The sequence below is a fragment of the Nerophis ophidion genome, linkage group LG09 (genome assembly GCF_033978795.1).
Source record: "Nerophis ophidion isolate RoL-2023_Sa linkage group LG09, RoL_Noph_v1.0, whole genome shotgun sequence".
NCBI classification, from domain to species: Eukaryota; Metazoa; Chordata; class Actinopteri; order Syngnathiformes; family Syngnathidae; genus Nerophis; species Nerophis ophidion.
Genome location: NC_084619.1, coordinates 50,327,558 through 50,344,526, shown reverse-complemented (window position 1 = coordinate 50,344,526; position 16,969 = coordinate 50,327,558). Strand labels below are relative to the sequence as shown.

The 16,969-nt window shown below is 39.8% G+C and overlaps 1 protein-coding gene across 1 annotated transcript in view; it reads left to right on the top strand.

Annotated features, from left to right (window-relative positions):
• Positions 1 to 172: 172 nt before the first annotated feature.
• Positions 173 to 16,969, top strand: part of LOC133559424 (transmembrane protein 26-like) — a 42,486-nt gene continuing 25,689 nt past the window's right edge. The window contains exon 1 of the mRNA XM_061911166.1: positions 173 to 475. Coding sequence (XP_061767150.1) covers positions 282 to 475 — 194 coding nt within the window. The 5' untranslated portion in view covers positions 173 to 281. The remainder of the gene's footprint in view (positions 476 to 16,969) is intronic.

Here is a 16,969-nt window from a genome sequence, read left to right as displayed (position 1 = left end):
TGCAGGAGTACTGCACGCAGCTTGTAATGAAGTCAAAGTGTCGCGGAATAAGAGAGCCCATTGATGTATGCTAAAGAGATGTGAGAAACCCCCCCCGAACCCACACCCCCACCCCCAAAACTGGGCGGAGCTTCAAACTTCTCGGCTCACTTTTTCTCCCTTCAAACTTCAAACCTGCAGACTTTTGTACCTCAGACCTTTGGGAGCTCCATTTACATACATATATACAGACATATATAGATATATATACATATTTACATACATATAGATAGGCGCTGGTGATGATGAGCGTGGTGAAGTTCACATGCGCCATCATTACCAGGGCACTCTTCGTCTTCGTGTCGCTGGCGGCCGTGTGGAGGGTGACCTGGGTGAAGGGAGGCAACATCTTCTGGCTGCTCACGCTGCTCTTCCTGCCGCTGGTGCTGGAGATGGTCGTCACGCTGAAGAGGAGGAAAGGACAAGACTACAAATGGTAAATAATCAGTGATGACGTCATGTGTGTGTGTGTGTGTGGGGGGGGGGGGTGGGGGGGGGGGGACTGCTGCTATTGTTTAAGGCGACAATGAGGACAGGGTGGTGGTCCCCTCAATTCCTAAACTGCCCGAAATAGTCTTCCTTCAGGCTGAGATCTGCCAAAAATCCACTCTGGTTTGCTTTTATCAACTGGCTGGCGAATTATTTTTTAATGAATGTTATTATGTTTAGTTTGTATTAGCAAATTAACCTTTACTCATCTACAAAAGTCCAAATTCAGCTTTAAAATGGACCATAAACTAAGACATGCAGTCTAACAATAATATAAATTGAAGGTATATGTGTACTGTAATTATTTGTGTGTTATACAGTGTTAATGTTGTACTCCTTCATTTATTTCTGCTATCTCGGATTCCATTATTGAATCAGGTGTTAGCCCAGCATGCACAAGACATTGAAACAACGTTGAGAACTTGTTGAATGAGGTCCTGACGTTGAGCAATTTAAACCTAACATTGAAACAACATGCTTTTTGATAATGTTTAATCAATGTTGGGTTCTCACCATTGAAATTTGGTCATTTCCCAACCAATATTCTACAAACCCCGTTTCCATATGAGATGGGAAATTGTGTTGGATGTAAATATAAATGGAATACAATGATATGCAAATCATTTTCAACCCATATTCAGTTGAATGCACTACAAAGACAAGATATCTGATGTTCAAACGCATAAACGTAATTATTTTTTGTAAATAATAATTAACTTAGTATTTCATGGCTGCAACACGTGCCAAAATAGTTGGGAAAGGGCATGTTCACTTCTGTGTTACATCACCTTTTTTTTTAACAACACTCAATAAACGTTTGGGGAACTGAGGAAACTAATTGTTGAAGCTTTGAAAGTGGAATTCTTTCCCATTCTTGTTTTATGAAGAGCTTTAGTTGTTCAACAGTCCGGGGTCTCCGCTGTCGTTTTTTACGCTTCATAACCCGCCACACATTTTTGATGGGAGAGAGTTCTGGACTGCAGGCGGGCCAGGAAAGTACCCGCACTCTTTTACTAGAAAACCACGCTGTTGTAACACATGGCTTGGCATTGTCTTGCTGAAATAAGCAGGGGTATCCATGATAACGTTGCTTGGATGACAACATATGTTGCTCTAAAACCTGTATGGACCATTCAGCATTAATGGTGCCTTCACAGATGTGTAAGTTACCCATGCCTTGGGCATTAATACACCCCCATACATCACAGATGCTGGCTTTTGAACTTTGCCTCTTTAACAATCCGGATGGTTATTTTCCTCTTTGTTCCGGAGGACACCACGTCCACAGTTTCTAAATATAATGTGAAATGTGGACTCGTCAGACCACAGAACACCTTTCCACTTTGCATCAGTCCATCTTAGATGAGCTCGGGCCCAGCAAAGCCAGCGGCGTTCCTTGGTGTTGTTGATAAATGGGTTTTGCTTTGCATAGTAGAGGTTTAACTCACACTTGCTGATGTAGCAACCAACTGTAGTTACTGACAGGGGTTTTATGAAGTGTTCCTCAGCCCATGTGGTGATATCCTTTACACACTGATGTCGGTTTTTGATGCAGTACAGCCTGGGGGCTCAAAGGTCCGTAGTATCATCGCTTACGTGCAGTGATTTCTCCAGATTCTCTGAACCTTTTGATGATTTTACAGGCCGTAGCTGATAAAATCCCTAAATTCCTTGCAATAGCTCGTTGAGAAATGTTGTTCTAAAACTGTTTGACAATTTGCTTACAAAGTGGTGACCCTCACCCCATCCTTGTTTGTGAACTACTTAGCATTTCATGGAAGCTGCTTTTATACCCAATCATGGCACCCACCTGTTCCCATTAGCCTGCACACCTGTGTGATGTTCCAAATAAAATGATAAATAAATAACTGATAAATGGGTTGTACTTGTATAGCGCTTTTCTACCTTCAAAATACTCAAAGCGCTTTGACACTACTTCCACATTTACCCATTCACACACACATTCACACACTGATGGAGTGAGCTGCCATGCAAGGCGCCAACCAGCATCCATCAGGAGCAAGGGTGAAGTGTCTTGCTCAGGACACAACGGACGTGACTAAGTTGGTACTAGGTGGGATTTGAACCAGGGACCCTCGGGTTGCGCACGGCCATTCTCCCACTGCGCCACGCCGTCCCTAAGTGTTTGATGAGAATTACTCAACTTTATCAGTATTTATTGCCACCTTTCCCAACTTCTTTGTCACATGTTGCTGGCATTAAATTCTAAAGTTAATGATTATTTGCAAAAAAAAAAAATGTTTATCAGTTTGAACATCAAATATGTTGTCTTTTTAGCATATTCAACTGAATATGGGTTGAAAATGATTTGCAAATCATTGTATTCCGTTTATATTTACATCTAACACAATTTCCCAACTCATATGGAAACGGGGTTTGTATTTCTGCTATCTCGTCTTCCATTATTGAATCAGGTGTTAGCCCAGCAGGCACAAGACATTGAAACAACGTTGAGAACTTGTTGAATTAGGTCCTGACAATGAGCAATTTAAACATAACATTGAAACAACATGCTTTTTGACGATGTTTAATCAATGTTGGGTTCTGATATTGATGTCACCATTGAAATTTGGTCATTTCCCAACCAATATTCTACAACACAAATACAACGTTGAAATAACATCATTATTTTTGACTACGTTTATTTAATGTCAGGTTGTGACGTTGATGTGACCATTGAATTTTAGTAATTTCCCACCTAATATGTTATTAGAAACATTTACTAGGATAATTCTGGAAAATCCCTTATCTGCCTATTGTGTTGCTAGTGTTTTAGTGAGATTAAATAGTACCTGAAAGTCGGAGGGGTGTGGCCACGGGTGTGTTGATCGCCAGAGTCTCTGAGGGAAGTCACGTAGCTGCAGCAGTACGGAAGCTCCGCTGATGTCTCCGGTAAGAGCCGACTTATTACCACCATTTTCTCACCGAAAACTGCCGATTGACATGTAGTTGGGATCCAAGTTCGCTTGACCGCTCTGATCCATAATAAAGCTTCACCTTCAGGAATTTTAAACAAGGAAACACCAGCTGTGTTTGTGTGGCTAAAGGCTAAAAGCTTCTCACCTCCATCTTTCTACTTTGACTTCTCCATTATTAATTGAACAAATTCCAAAAGATTCAGCAACACAGATGTCCAAAATATTGTGTAATTATGCGATTAAAGCAGACTACTTATAGCTTGGATCGGGCTGGAAAATAATGTCTGCTACAACCCGAGACGTCAAACGCACGCATCATCATACCGTGACGTTTTCAACAGGATACATCGCGCAAAATTAAAAATTGCAATTTAGTAAACTAAAAAGGCCGTATTGGCATGTGTTGCAATGTTAATATTTCATCATTGATATATAAACTATCAGACTCTGTGGTCGGTAGTAGTGGGTTTCAGTAGGCCTTTAAAGTACCCATGATTGTCACACACACACTAGGTGTGGCAAAATTATTCTCTGCATTTGACCCATCACCGTTGATCACGCCTTAGGAGGTGTAGGGAGCAGTGAGTAGCAGCGGTGGCCGTACCAACATATAACTGAGGTGTATACCTACAAATTATCTAAATAAAAAAAGATAAAAAAGCTTGCATACTAATGTCAACATGTTAACAGGTATAATTTGACAAGTAACAAAATATTTGACATATGGGGAATGGCGTGGCGCGGTTGGAAGAGTGGCCGTGCCAGCAACCTGAGGGTTCCTGGTTCGATCCCCAGCTTCTACTAACCGAGTCACGTCCATTGTGTCCTTGAGCAAGACACTTCACCCTTGCTCCTTATGAGTTGTGGTTAATGCCTTGCTTGGCAGCTCCTGCCATCAGTGTGTGTATGTGTGTGTGAATGGGTGAATGTGTAAATGATGTCAAAGCGCTTTGAGTTCTTTAAAGTAGGGCTGGGCGATTTATTGATATACTTGATATATCGCGGGTTTTTCTCTGTGCGATATAGAAAATGACCATATCGTGATATTGTAGTACACGTTCTCACGCAGTTGCTTTTAGCTGCGGGCATTACACTACAGGCTCTTCTCACTCCTTCTCGTCTCTCCTTCTCACAGAGACGTAAAACAAGCACACCTTCTTACACCTTCTATCGCGGAGCAGAGCGGTAGATTAATGGGTAACGTTAGGTGTGATGCAAGTGGTAATACGAGAGAAAGAAGGTGCGAATCTGGTAAGAAATGAAGGAAAATTTTTTCCCAAGAAAAACAGCACAGGTTCCATCATCTGGCGGTGGTTTGGCTTCAAGTGGGAATATGTCGAACAGACAACCGTAATTTGTTAAGTGTGGGGCAAAAGCGTTGCTACAAAAAGTAGCATTACTGCTAATACGTAGCATCATTTGAAAAGTCACCTGCTAGAGAATTAAGAGTGCTTACTCCGCATGCCAACATCTCTGTTTGGTGCCACACCAATTAAATATCAAGGCAACCATTTCTACATCAACACCGTATGAAAAAAATTGTCAACAACAGAAGGAGATAATGTCCGCAGTAACCTACCACTTAGCAAAGGACATACACTATTTGATTTATTTTTATTCAGCTCATTTTTATTTGACAGTTATTGAAATATCTTGTGTGACATCATGCACAAAAGTGCACTTTATTTGTTTTAAACTATTGTAGTGGCGTTTTGTACAAAAAGTACACTTTAATTTAGTGTTGTTTTGATATGTCATCTTAGTGACATCATGCACAAAAGTGCACACAGAGCTTGTTTTAAAATGTCCCTGACAATCTTGTTTTGGAAATGACATGAATGTTTGTGCCACTGCTTAATAACTGTTTAATAAATACAGTTTTGGTCAATTGACTTGGTTGTGATTTCCCTCTCTGCATGAAAGTTTAAAAGTAGCATATATTAATGCAGTATGAAGAAGAATGTTTTAATGTAGACACATAGAATCATCATACTGCTCTGATTATATGCATCAAGTGTTCATTCAAGGCTAAGGCAAAATATCGAGATCTATATTGTGTATCGTGAAATGGCCTAAAAATATGGAGATATTTAAAAAAGGCCATATCGCCCATACCTTGAAGGTAGAAAAGTGCCATACAAGTATAACCCATTTACATATACCTGCAAAATGCTTACGATTATGCCGTGGGCCGTTAAAAAATTTGCTACGGGCCGCACTTTGAAAGCCAGTGCACATCTATTCTCATCCTTATTCATCCCAATTTCGAAATCCATTATTAATTTTCAAAAATATATATTTCTTAAAGTACTTATTTACCCTCATTTATAAGAATCCATTTTTTAACATTTGTTTTAGGCCAGCTCCATACAACCAAACGAAGCTTTCCTAACCTGTTTCATTATATTTATTGTACCAAATAATGCATGGCTGGAATCAGTTTGAATTGAGAGCATGCCAGAGGCTGTTCACCTTAGAGACCTGCTGCGGATGTGGGCGAGGAAACATTAACACTTAATAGTGCTCAGAAGATGAAAACATTTAAAACAGGCAGTGACTGTGCATCAATGCGCCTTCCTCTTCCTGGAATCGGAATCGGATCGAATAGTTAGGTGTCCAAAGATTTACACTCTTTTTATTCACAAACTAGTATCTCTACAATCACACTTCCTTATCTTTTCCTTGCAGCTATCAATTATTATTTTAGTAATCTACCAATGTTTCTCCAAACAATCAAGTACAAAACCCACTTCATATCCTTAAAGGCCTACTGAAATGAGATTTTCTTATTTAAACGAGGATAGCAGGTCCATTCTATGTGTCATACTTGATCATTTCGCGATATTGCCATATTTTTGCTGAAAGAATTTAGTAGAAAACATCCACGTTAAAGTTCGCAACTTTTGGTTGCTAATAAAAAAGCCTTGCCTGTACCGGAAGTAGCACACGATGTGCGCGTGACGTCACTGGTTGTAGAGCTCCTCACATCCTCACAAAGCTTTGTTTGGTTGTATGGAGATGGCCTCACATTGTTTAAAATCATGGCCACCAGCAGCTAGAGCAATTCAGCCTGAGAACGCGACAAATTCCCCATTAATTTGAGCGAGGATGAAAGATTTGTGGATGAGGATAGTGAGAATAAAAGGACTAGAAAAAAAAAGTGAAAAAAAAAAAGGGGCGAGGGCAGTGGGAGCGATTCAGATGTTATCAGACACATTTACTAGGATAATTCTGGAAAATCCCTTATCTGCTTATTGTGTTACTAGTGTTTTAGTGAGATAATATGGTACCTGAAAGTCGGAGGGGTGTGGCCACGGGTGTGGTGACCGCCAGTGTCTCTGAGGGAGGCCACGCAGCTGCAGGAGTACGCAAGCGGCGCTCATGTCTACGGTAAGAGCCGACTTATTACCACAATTTTCTCACCGAACCTGCCGGTTGACATGTGATCGGGAACCATGTTCGCTTGACCGCTCTGTTCCATAGTTAAGCTTCACCTTCGGGAATTTTAAACAAGGAAACACCGGCTGTGTTTGTGTTGCTAAAGGCAGCTGCAATACACCGCTTCCCACCTCCATCTTTCTACTTTGACTTCTCCATTATTAATTGAACAAATTGCAAAAGATTCAGCAACACAGACGTCCAGAATACTGTGTGATTATGCGATTAAAGCAGACTACTTATAGCTTGGATTGGGCTGGAAAAAAATGTCTGCTACAACCGGTGACATCAAATGCACGCATCATCATACCGTGACGTTTTCAACAGGATACATCGCGCGAAATTTAAAATTGCAATTTAGTAAACTAAAAACGCCGTATTGGCCTGTGTTGCAATGTTGATATTTCATCATTGATATATAAACTATCAGACTGCGTGGTGGGTAGTAGTGGGTTTCAGTAGGCCTTTAATGTATTTTCCAAGGAAAATTTTTTTTGAACATCACCTTAATTAAAAGAAAAAGTACATCATAAACATTAAAATTGCACTTTTTTACATGTAATGGAAAGAAACTTAGAAAAAATTGCTGTTTACCACCACACAACACCGCTCTAATGTGCGCTCTACTGCAGCGTCCATGCAGAAATCAAGTTCGCGTAATTAAAGTTCCGGGTATTCCATGCAGTCCCAGTTTGATAATTTTTTATGGGTTACACAATTAATTGAAGCAACATAATATACATTAAAGCATTTTTCTAACCAAATGTATTGATTAATGATTGCAGCTGTACTTTTCTCTCCCATTAGAAGTGAGCATGTTATACACAGGAAATGAACAAACTATCTTTAATTGCTGCAGGAGGAGAAACAGGACGGCCCCTTTTTGGACGAGAATTCTGCAGGAATAAGTGCATGTCAAATGTCAATGAATGTTTATGTTGACTTTAGTATTTTGCACAAAAAATATAAATCATTGAACAATTTTTCCCCATGAATTTTTTTTTGTACAAAACATTTAAGAAATGTAAATAAATTGAAGTTTCAAAATTGTTTGAGTTGAAAAAAGTAAACAAATAATTTAACAAATAATAAAATAAAAAAAAATAAAAAAGAATAATACCTTTTTTTTATTTCTTATTTTAAATTCATAGCCCCGGGCTACCCCACAATACATGGGGGGCAGCAGGGAGCAGCTATTAGCGTGAAGAAGCGCACGAAAAGGTCAATTAATGAATGACATAGCCCTCAAGCCCATTCCTGCTCTGTCACTGCTAAAAATACAACGGCACATTTCCCGAGACATTCTCACTGTCCCGTTAGCGCTGGTCAAGTAAGGCAGTCGTACCAAGTTCAGAGTTGCATCAAGAACAGGGGCGTTACTAGACCTAATACTGTACTGGGGCACACCTGGGGCACAAATAATTCATGTGAGCGTGCAAAGCGCGCAAGCAAAAACATTTTTAGCACTTATTTATCATAAAAAAATACATAAATAGTGCTTTAAACTATGATATCATATCAGATTATGTTGTATGGATCTTTGATTAACCACTAATGCATTTGACCTACTTGTGCGCTTTTTTACTCCAGACTTCTAAACTGCTACTGGTAAAAGCAAAAATGTAACATCAAATTTAACATCAAATTTAACAAATTTAAACACATTTTAACAAATTTAACATCTACAAAAGTACAACAAAAAATAAAGCACCACTACATCCCTGGGTTCTTTTATATTATTTCATTTCCATTTATGGGAATGTGGCTAATCCTATTTCAGATACACAAAACTATAAAATATACACAAAACAATAAAGCCACAGTAGTAGAATAAATGAACAACTGTTGTGTGTCTGTTCAGGGAATCATTTTCTGAGAAGTAAACTGTAACATCTCGTTTTCATTTTTGCAAAGTGGTAAATCACTCTGGACCAGGGGTTGGGAACCTTTTTGGCTGAGAGAGCCATGAAAGCCAAATTTTTTAAAGTGTATTACCGTGAAAGCCGTATCATATGTTTTAACAATGAATACAACTAAATGCATGCATTTTTTAAGTAAGACCTACATTTTTAGAGTATATCAATCAATCAATCAATGTTTACTTATATAGCCCTAAATCACTATTGTCTCAAAGGACTGCACAAACCACTACAACATCCTCGGTAGGCCCACATAAGGGCAAGGAAAACTCACACCCAGGGAAAACTCACACCCAGTGGGACATTGGTGACAATAATGACCCAGTGGGACGTCGGTGACAATGATGACTATGAGAACCTTGGAGAGGAGGAAAGCAATGGATGTCGAGCGGGTCTAACATAATACTTTGAAAGTTCAATCCATAATGGATCCAACACAGTCGCGAGAGTCCAGTCCAAAGCGGATCCAACACAGCAGCAAGAGTCCCGTTCACAGCGGAGCCAGCAGGAAACCATCCCAAGCGGAGGCGGATCAGCAGCGCAGAGATGTCCCCAGCCGATACACAGGCAAGCAGTACATGGCCACCGGATCGGACCGGACCCCCTCCACAAGGGAGAGTGGGACATAGGAGAAAAAGAAAAGAAACGGCAGATCAACTGGTCTAAAAAGGGAGTCTATTTAAAGGCTAGAGTATACAAATTAGTTTTAAGATGAGACTTAAATGCTTCTACTGAGGTAGCATTTCTAACTGTTACCGGGAGGGCATTCCAGAGTACTGGAGCCCGAAATGAAAAAGCTCTATAGCCCGCAGACTTTTTTTGGGCTTTGGGAATCACTAATAAGCCGGAGTCCTTTGAACGCAGATTTCTTGCCGGGACATATGGTACAATACAATCGGCAAGATAGCATGGAGCTAGACCGTGTAGTATTTTATACGTAAGTAGTAAAACCTTAAAGTCACATCTTAAGTGCACAGGAAGCCAGTGCAGGTGAGCCAGTACAGGCGTAATGTGATCAAACTTTCTTGTTCTTGTCAAAAGTCTAGCAGCCGCATTTTGTACCAACTGTAATCTTTTAATGCTAGACATGGGGAGACCCGAAAATAATACGTTTCAGTAGTCGAGGCGAGACGTAACAAACGCATGGATAATGATCTCAGCGTCTTTAGTGGACAGAATGGAGCGAATTTTAGCGATATTACGGAGATGAAAGAAGGCCGTTTTAGTAACGCTTTTAATGTGTGCCTCAAAGGAGAGAGTTGGGTCGAAGATAATACCCAGATTCTTTACCGTGTCGCCTTGTTTAATTGTTTGGTTGTCAAATGTTAGAGTTGTATTATTAAATAGAGGTCGGTGTCTAGCAGGACCGATAATCAGCATTTCCGTTTTTTTGACGTTGAGTTGCAAAAAGTTAGCGGACATCCATTGTTTAATTTCATTAAGACACGCCTCCAGCTGACTACAATCCGGCGTGTTGGTCAGCTTTAGGGGCATGTAGAGTTGGGTGTCATCAGCATAACAGTGAAAGCTAACACCATATTTGCGTATGATGTCACCTAGCGGCAGCATGTAGATGCTGAAGAGTGCAGGGCCAAGGACAGAACCCTGGGGAACTCCACACGTTACGTATAAGTCTTATATTTTATATCATTTTTATTCTGAAGCTAACCAATAATAAATAAAATACTTCTTTGGCAACACTAAATGGGCCCTAGTGCGTGAATGTGACTGTGAATGTCGTCTGTCTATCTGTGTTGGCCTTGTGATAAGGTGGCGACTTGTCCAGGGTGTACACCGCCTTCAGCCCAAATGCAGCTGAGATAGGCTCCAGCAACCCCCGCGACCCTAAAAGGGACAAGCGGTAGAGAATAGATGGATGGACTTCTTACCATTGATGTGACTTATTGAACAGGTGCGGTTGAAAACGGATGGATGGATTAAAATGCATAAGAATGTTATATATGATAAACGTTATTTTTAACACCGATTACTGGCGGAATTATTCATTACTAATCGTGTTAAGTAATGTCACCTCAGATGAATTTGAGAGCCAGATGCAGTCATCAAAAGAGCCACATCTGGCTCTAGAACCATAGGTTCCCTACCCCTGCTCTGGACAGACATGGAAATATTACAGTAACTGTTATACAGTTGACCAGTGGTTACCAACTGCTGGGTCGTGACATAAAAGTGGATTGTGTGTCATTTTCAGTGAGTCGCAGTCAAATGTGTGCATGGAAAAAAAAAAGTTAAGGGACAAAAAAATCAAATTGTGGCAACAAAACCAGATATTTTTAGCCATTTTTCTAGTGACTATTAGTAAGTATTTTAGCAAAAGGCAAACCGACTAACAAGTTGGAGGAGGACTCAGGACAGACATGGAAATATTTTTTTTTTAAATCTAAATGGGGCAATAAAACCCGATATTTTCAGCCATCTTTCTGAAAACAAATACAGAAATGTTACTATTTTTTCTGGAAACAAAACCAGATGCTTTAGCTGTAGCCATTTTTCTGGTGACAAAACAAGATTATTTTAGTCAAAGTCACACCGATTAACAAGACCAGTCTACTGTGCTTTTTTTCTGTGAAATAAACTTGAATGATTTAAAATTTGGCTCACGACTTGGAAAAATGTTTTTCTTCCTGAAGATAAACCATTTGAGAAGCACTCAACTCACACATGCTTACTCCAAATCATCATTGATGCAGAACCAGCAGACAATAACCAACATGATGTTTCATGTTCATTGGAAATTCGCCCGACAGCTCTTACAGCAAATGAATATGTTTGTCTTGATACAAGGAATAACGTTAGCTAACTTAGCATCAACTTAAGACAATGATGTTGCCTAGCTAGCTAGGACTTCACTTAAATCTCTCATTCCTCGCTTCTCTTTCCCTGCTGCGGGCGAATAACTTTCTTGAATCCATCTAGGAGTTACAGTTTGACTCAAATCAAAATCAAAATAATGTAATGAACAAATTGTTGTTGGCTAACGTTATCTACCTCACGCAGTGATTCGCATCTCGTCTCTCTCTCTCTCTCTCTCTCGCTCTCTCTCGCTCTCTCTCAACCAGGTCTCGATCCATACGTGAATAAATTACCATATTAAGTAGCCATGTGCTCATTGTTATGTGGAGTGAATAGAGTAGCAATCAATTACCATACTAAGTAGTTTGTGTGCTGTTGTCTATGTTATGTGGACTTAAAACTCTGAAGCGTTTTTTTTTACTGGGGCACTGCAGATCAACAGTGGGGCACGTGCCCTAGTGAAATATGTCTGGCGACACCCCTGGTCAAGAATGTTTGCAAATTTTTGTGTCAACTTTGTTATTATGCACAACAAAAACTACCCAAATGAACACTCTCTTACGTATACATTTGTTTTAGAACAAAACTGTCAAAATTAATTCAACTTGGATTAACAAATGTATAACAGTCGTCTCACATAAGGAAAAAAGTGTGAACATTTTTTTTTTTGGTCCAAATTGCTGGGTTGCAATCATGTGACCTCGAGGAACTTCCAGGTTTCAGGCATGGTCTAGAGTCCCGTTAGACTACTGTTTATTTACCTGCAACCGTGCAGATTTAGGCGTATTTTTGAAAGATTTAAAGGCAAATATATAAGCGATCATGAAAAAAAATATTTGAAATGGGATGGAGTGGATTTTTACACAAATATATAATATTACAAATATATTTTTAGACTTCCTTTTATTGTCATTCAAATTTGAACTTTACAGTACAGATAAAAACAAAATTGTGTTGCATTAGCTCGTTGTAGTGCAGGATAAAAGAGCAATAGGATTTAAACTATTTAACATCACCAAGACGTTACTGCTAGCTACGACCTCGTTTCATTCGACACTTAGGGTATTTAGAGAAAAAAAGATTGGAGGCACATCATGTCTTTACATCTGAGCGGTCCACAAATTAAACAATAATCGATGAAAGACAAAATTGGACTTATTCGTGCATCGGTAAGTAATATATTTGATTGACATAACGAGTGCCGTGCTGCTGGGGTCGTGATACTGATGAGAAAAAACATGTTTGTTTGCAGTTGATTTCCTGCTACACATCTCAGTCTCATTTACACTTAATGTCTGGAGTTGTTTGTATGCTGTGAAGTTCATATTTTGTCTCATTATTTAGCTGTACATGACCCTGTTGTTCAGCAATGTTTGCTAGCAATTTTAAGATTGAGTATATGTTGTTGAGCCTACAAAGATTTATTCATCTAGTTTATTAGGATATTTTCTTGAGGCTAACAAATTTCACTAAAGACGCTATAATGTGGTAATCGGTGTCGCATAAAGCACTTAACTTTACTGCACAACAACAAAAAAGCTTTTAGTTTCTGTTATGAAAATAGACAATGAAAATACGGTATATTGTACCAACAATCACAATATTTATTACTAGGACTTAACATGACGTTAGTTTCTTTGCACAAGCAGGTCTTCCTAGTTAAATTTAGGCATAGCAACCACAAAATAACACAAACTAATGTGATCTCTTGTCCTTTTGTTCCGTTTAGTTGTTCTCTCAAACACTACTAATGTAGTAGAGAATAAAGTCGATTGCATCACAGGAAGTTTTTCAAACAAATCAAATGCTCAAACAAACATTTTACAAAGTGATCGCTGCAGACACAAGCATGGTCCAATTGTATTCCACAAGATGATAAAAGTTATATTTTTAAGAGCCATTTCCTTCCACGTACTTTTGTTTTTTCCCTTACTTTATTACCTTTATAAACCACTTCTTTCGGGACTCTATGAATGCTGTATCTTATCTCTCTATTTGAACGACAGAAACACCCAAGAACAGAACAGCAGTACTGCATTTTCTGCTCAAACTCTACGCTCACTCTCACTTGTTTTAATGCTAGGCTCAAACTGCTTGACCATCTTGTGAATTAGGACTGCAATGAAGAAAAGAAAATGTGACGTAATATACAACCAATACAATTCTGCTTAGGGGCTCCACTTTTTATGAGGGTAAGGATTATAAAAGATCTGCTTCTTCCAACTCCTTTTCAAGTAACTGTAAATATATCATGTTCCCTATTGTAACAAGAAACAATAAGGGTAACAAAAACATTTTGAATAAAACACGTTTCCTATTTGTAACAATCTTTAATCCATTGAATTAATAAAGAAATCAGTGGGGAAAAAAAAGTATATTTATATATTTGTGTTTGTTTTATTATTAGGTAGGTAGGTCTTTATTGTTATTGCACAAGTACAACAAAACTTGGTTTTCAGCACAAACCAGTTCAAGATTACACAAAAAAAAACAGTGTACAGGGTTACAAAACAGGAACGCTGATGGGTCGCCACAAGGCGACCCGTAAAAGATAGGAAAAAGGTCAACGCTGGGTGACGATGAGTAACAAAATATAATCTAGACTTGGAAAAAAAACTCAATAGCAAAGCACATATACATAAATAAATGATAAATGAGTTGTACTTGTATAGCGCTTTTTTACCTTCAAGGTACTCAAAGCACTTTGACGCTAATTCCACATTCACCCATTCACACACACATTCACACACTGATGGAGGGAGCTGCCATGCAAGGCGCTAACCAGCACCCATCAGGAGCAAGGGTGAAGTGTCTTGCTCAGGACACAACAGACGTGATGAGGTCGGTACTAGGTGGGGATTGAACCAGGGACCCTTGGGTTGCGCACGGCCGCTATCCCACTGCATTACAACATACATCTCCAGACTTGCAACAGAGGGGGCTACGGTGGCAGGCTATTATTAAAAATGTTTTGGATTTTTTTTTAACTCTCCTGTCCAGCTACTCAGGCAAATCATATTGTTGATGTAGATCAGACCTGGGAAAATTAAGGCCCGGGGGCCACATGAGGCCCATAAAGCTTTTCAATCTGGCCCGCCGGACATTCGCAAATAATTTTTTTAGATCTTTAAGATGGAAACGGTAACCGTCATTATGATGTGCAGTGATGTTTTCTAATGACCGTAAGTCTTGAACTATACAAAGTATTTCAATGGTTGGAATCTGATCTTTTCAATGGTATAATAGTTACTATGGTAATCTAGTTAATTACGATGGTAATCCAAGTCAAAGCAGTTTAGACGAGGCACCAAGCAGTGTGGGTGAGGAGCGTTTCCACAGTGTTTCCAGAGCGGCCTGAAATGCAAGTGTCAGGGACAGATGTGGAAGGAGATTTTTACAACAAAGTTGTACAAGAGAAGTGATATTATATCAGATTGTAGGTGGGGTTTTTTTTTACTCTTTGCGTCCATATTTCGCAGTAATTCTTGTGTTTCTCTTGATTGTAAATAATGTGGATGGACAGGGGGTTTGACGTTCATATGTTGTCCATATTCAGTGTTTTATCGTTCATAGTTAATATTGTAAATCACACATTCTTTATATTAATGTACATTCTGGGTGTCTCATTCAATAGAACATGTGAAATTCCATTCACTTTCCTAAGGCGGTCTGTCATAACGTTTTTAGGATTCAATCAGACATTATTGTGAGGTTTTGTATTAGTGTTCCTAAAAATAGGACCCAAACACACACATATTGTACAGCAGATTGTCACAGTTTATATATGTGTGCGTGTGTGTGTGCGCATATTTATATTTATATACATACATATACATAGATAGATAGACATACTGGCCCCCAGACACATTTTTCTCTAAATGTGGCCCCAGAGTCAAAATAATTACTCAGGCCTGATGTAGATCATCATATCTGCTGAACAGATTTACTTAGAGAAGAGTTGGATACTTCACTTGTTGCCTTATTTGGATTTGACTTTATTAAATGTTTATGTAGCATTTTATTTAACAAAACCAGTTTTATTCATCATAAGAAAATGTATCAGAGCTGATTATCTATTTTATGGCGGAATGTAGTAAATCATAGAACTGGAACCCAATGTTATTAAAAATGTATTGACTTTGAATCAAGAATTGGTGTTAATCGAGAATTGATCATGTGGTGCCCAAAGAGTCTAGGTCAGGGGTCTGCAACCTGCGGCTCTGGAGCCACATGCGGCTCTTTCATGCCACTGCTGTGGCTCACTTTGGCTTGGAAACATAAGGTCAACAAATAATGGTTACCTAATTATTTAAATTTATTTAGTTATTTTTAATCTCACATTTTTTATTTTAGAGAGTTCTGGTATCTTAATATATGATGACAAAACATTTGGATATATTGTCGATCGAAGGTAGGTAGGTAGATAGGTATTTATTGTCATTGCACAAGTACAATGAATCTTTGTTTTCAGCACAAACTCGTTCAAGATTAGACAAACAGTCTGCAGGGTGACAGAGCAGGAAGGCTGATGGGGCACCACAAGGCGCCCCGTAAAAGATGGGAAAAAGTTAAATGCTGGGGGGGATGAGTAAAAAAATACAATCCAGACTGGGCTCCTAAGAGGGCCCAGTCTGGAGTGGGGAAAAATAAACTCCATAGCAAAGCACATATACATATTACAACATACATTACGAGACTTGCAACAGTGGGGAGTGAATGGGGGGCTACAGTGGCTGGCTGCAGCTCCTCTGGTGCTGCCCAGCTGTCCATCACTCCTAAGGGGTTTGCGTACGTCACAGCCTCTGTGCGTCATCTCTTGCTGCCAAGCATCCATCCATCCATCCATCCATCATCTTCCGCTTATCCGAGGTCGGGTCGCGGGGGCAGCAGCCTAAGCAGGGAAGCCCAGACTTCCCTATCTCCAGCCACTTCGTCTAGCTCTTCCCGGGGGATCCCGAGGCGTTCCCAGGCCAGCCGGGAGACATAGTCTTTCCAACGTGTCCTGGGTCTTCCCCGTGGCCTCCTACCAGCTGGACGTGCCCTAAACACATCCCTAGGGAGGCGTTCGGGTGGCATCCTGACCAGATGCCCGAACCACCTCATCTGGCTCCTCTCGATGTGGAGGAGCAGCGGCTTTACGTTGAGCTCCTCCCGGATGGCAGAGCTTCTCACCCTATCTCTAAGGGAGAGCCCCGCCACCCGGCGGAGGAAACTCATTTCGGCCGCTTGTACCCGTGATCTTATCCTTTCGGTCATGACCCAAAGCTCATGACCATAGGTGAGGATGGGAACGTAGATCGACCGGTAAATTGAGAGCTTTGCCTTCCGGCT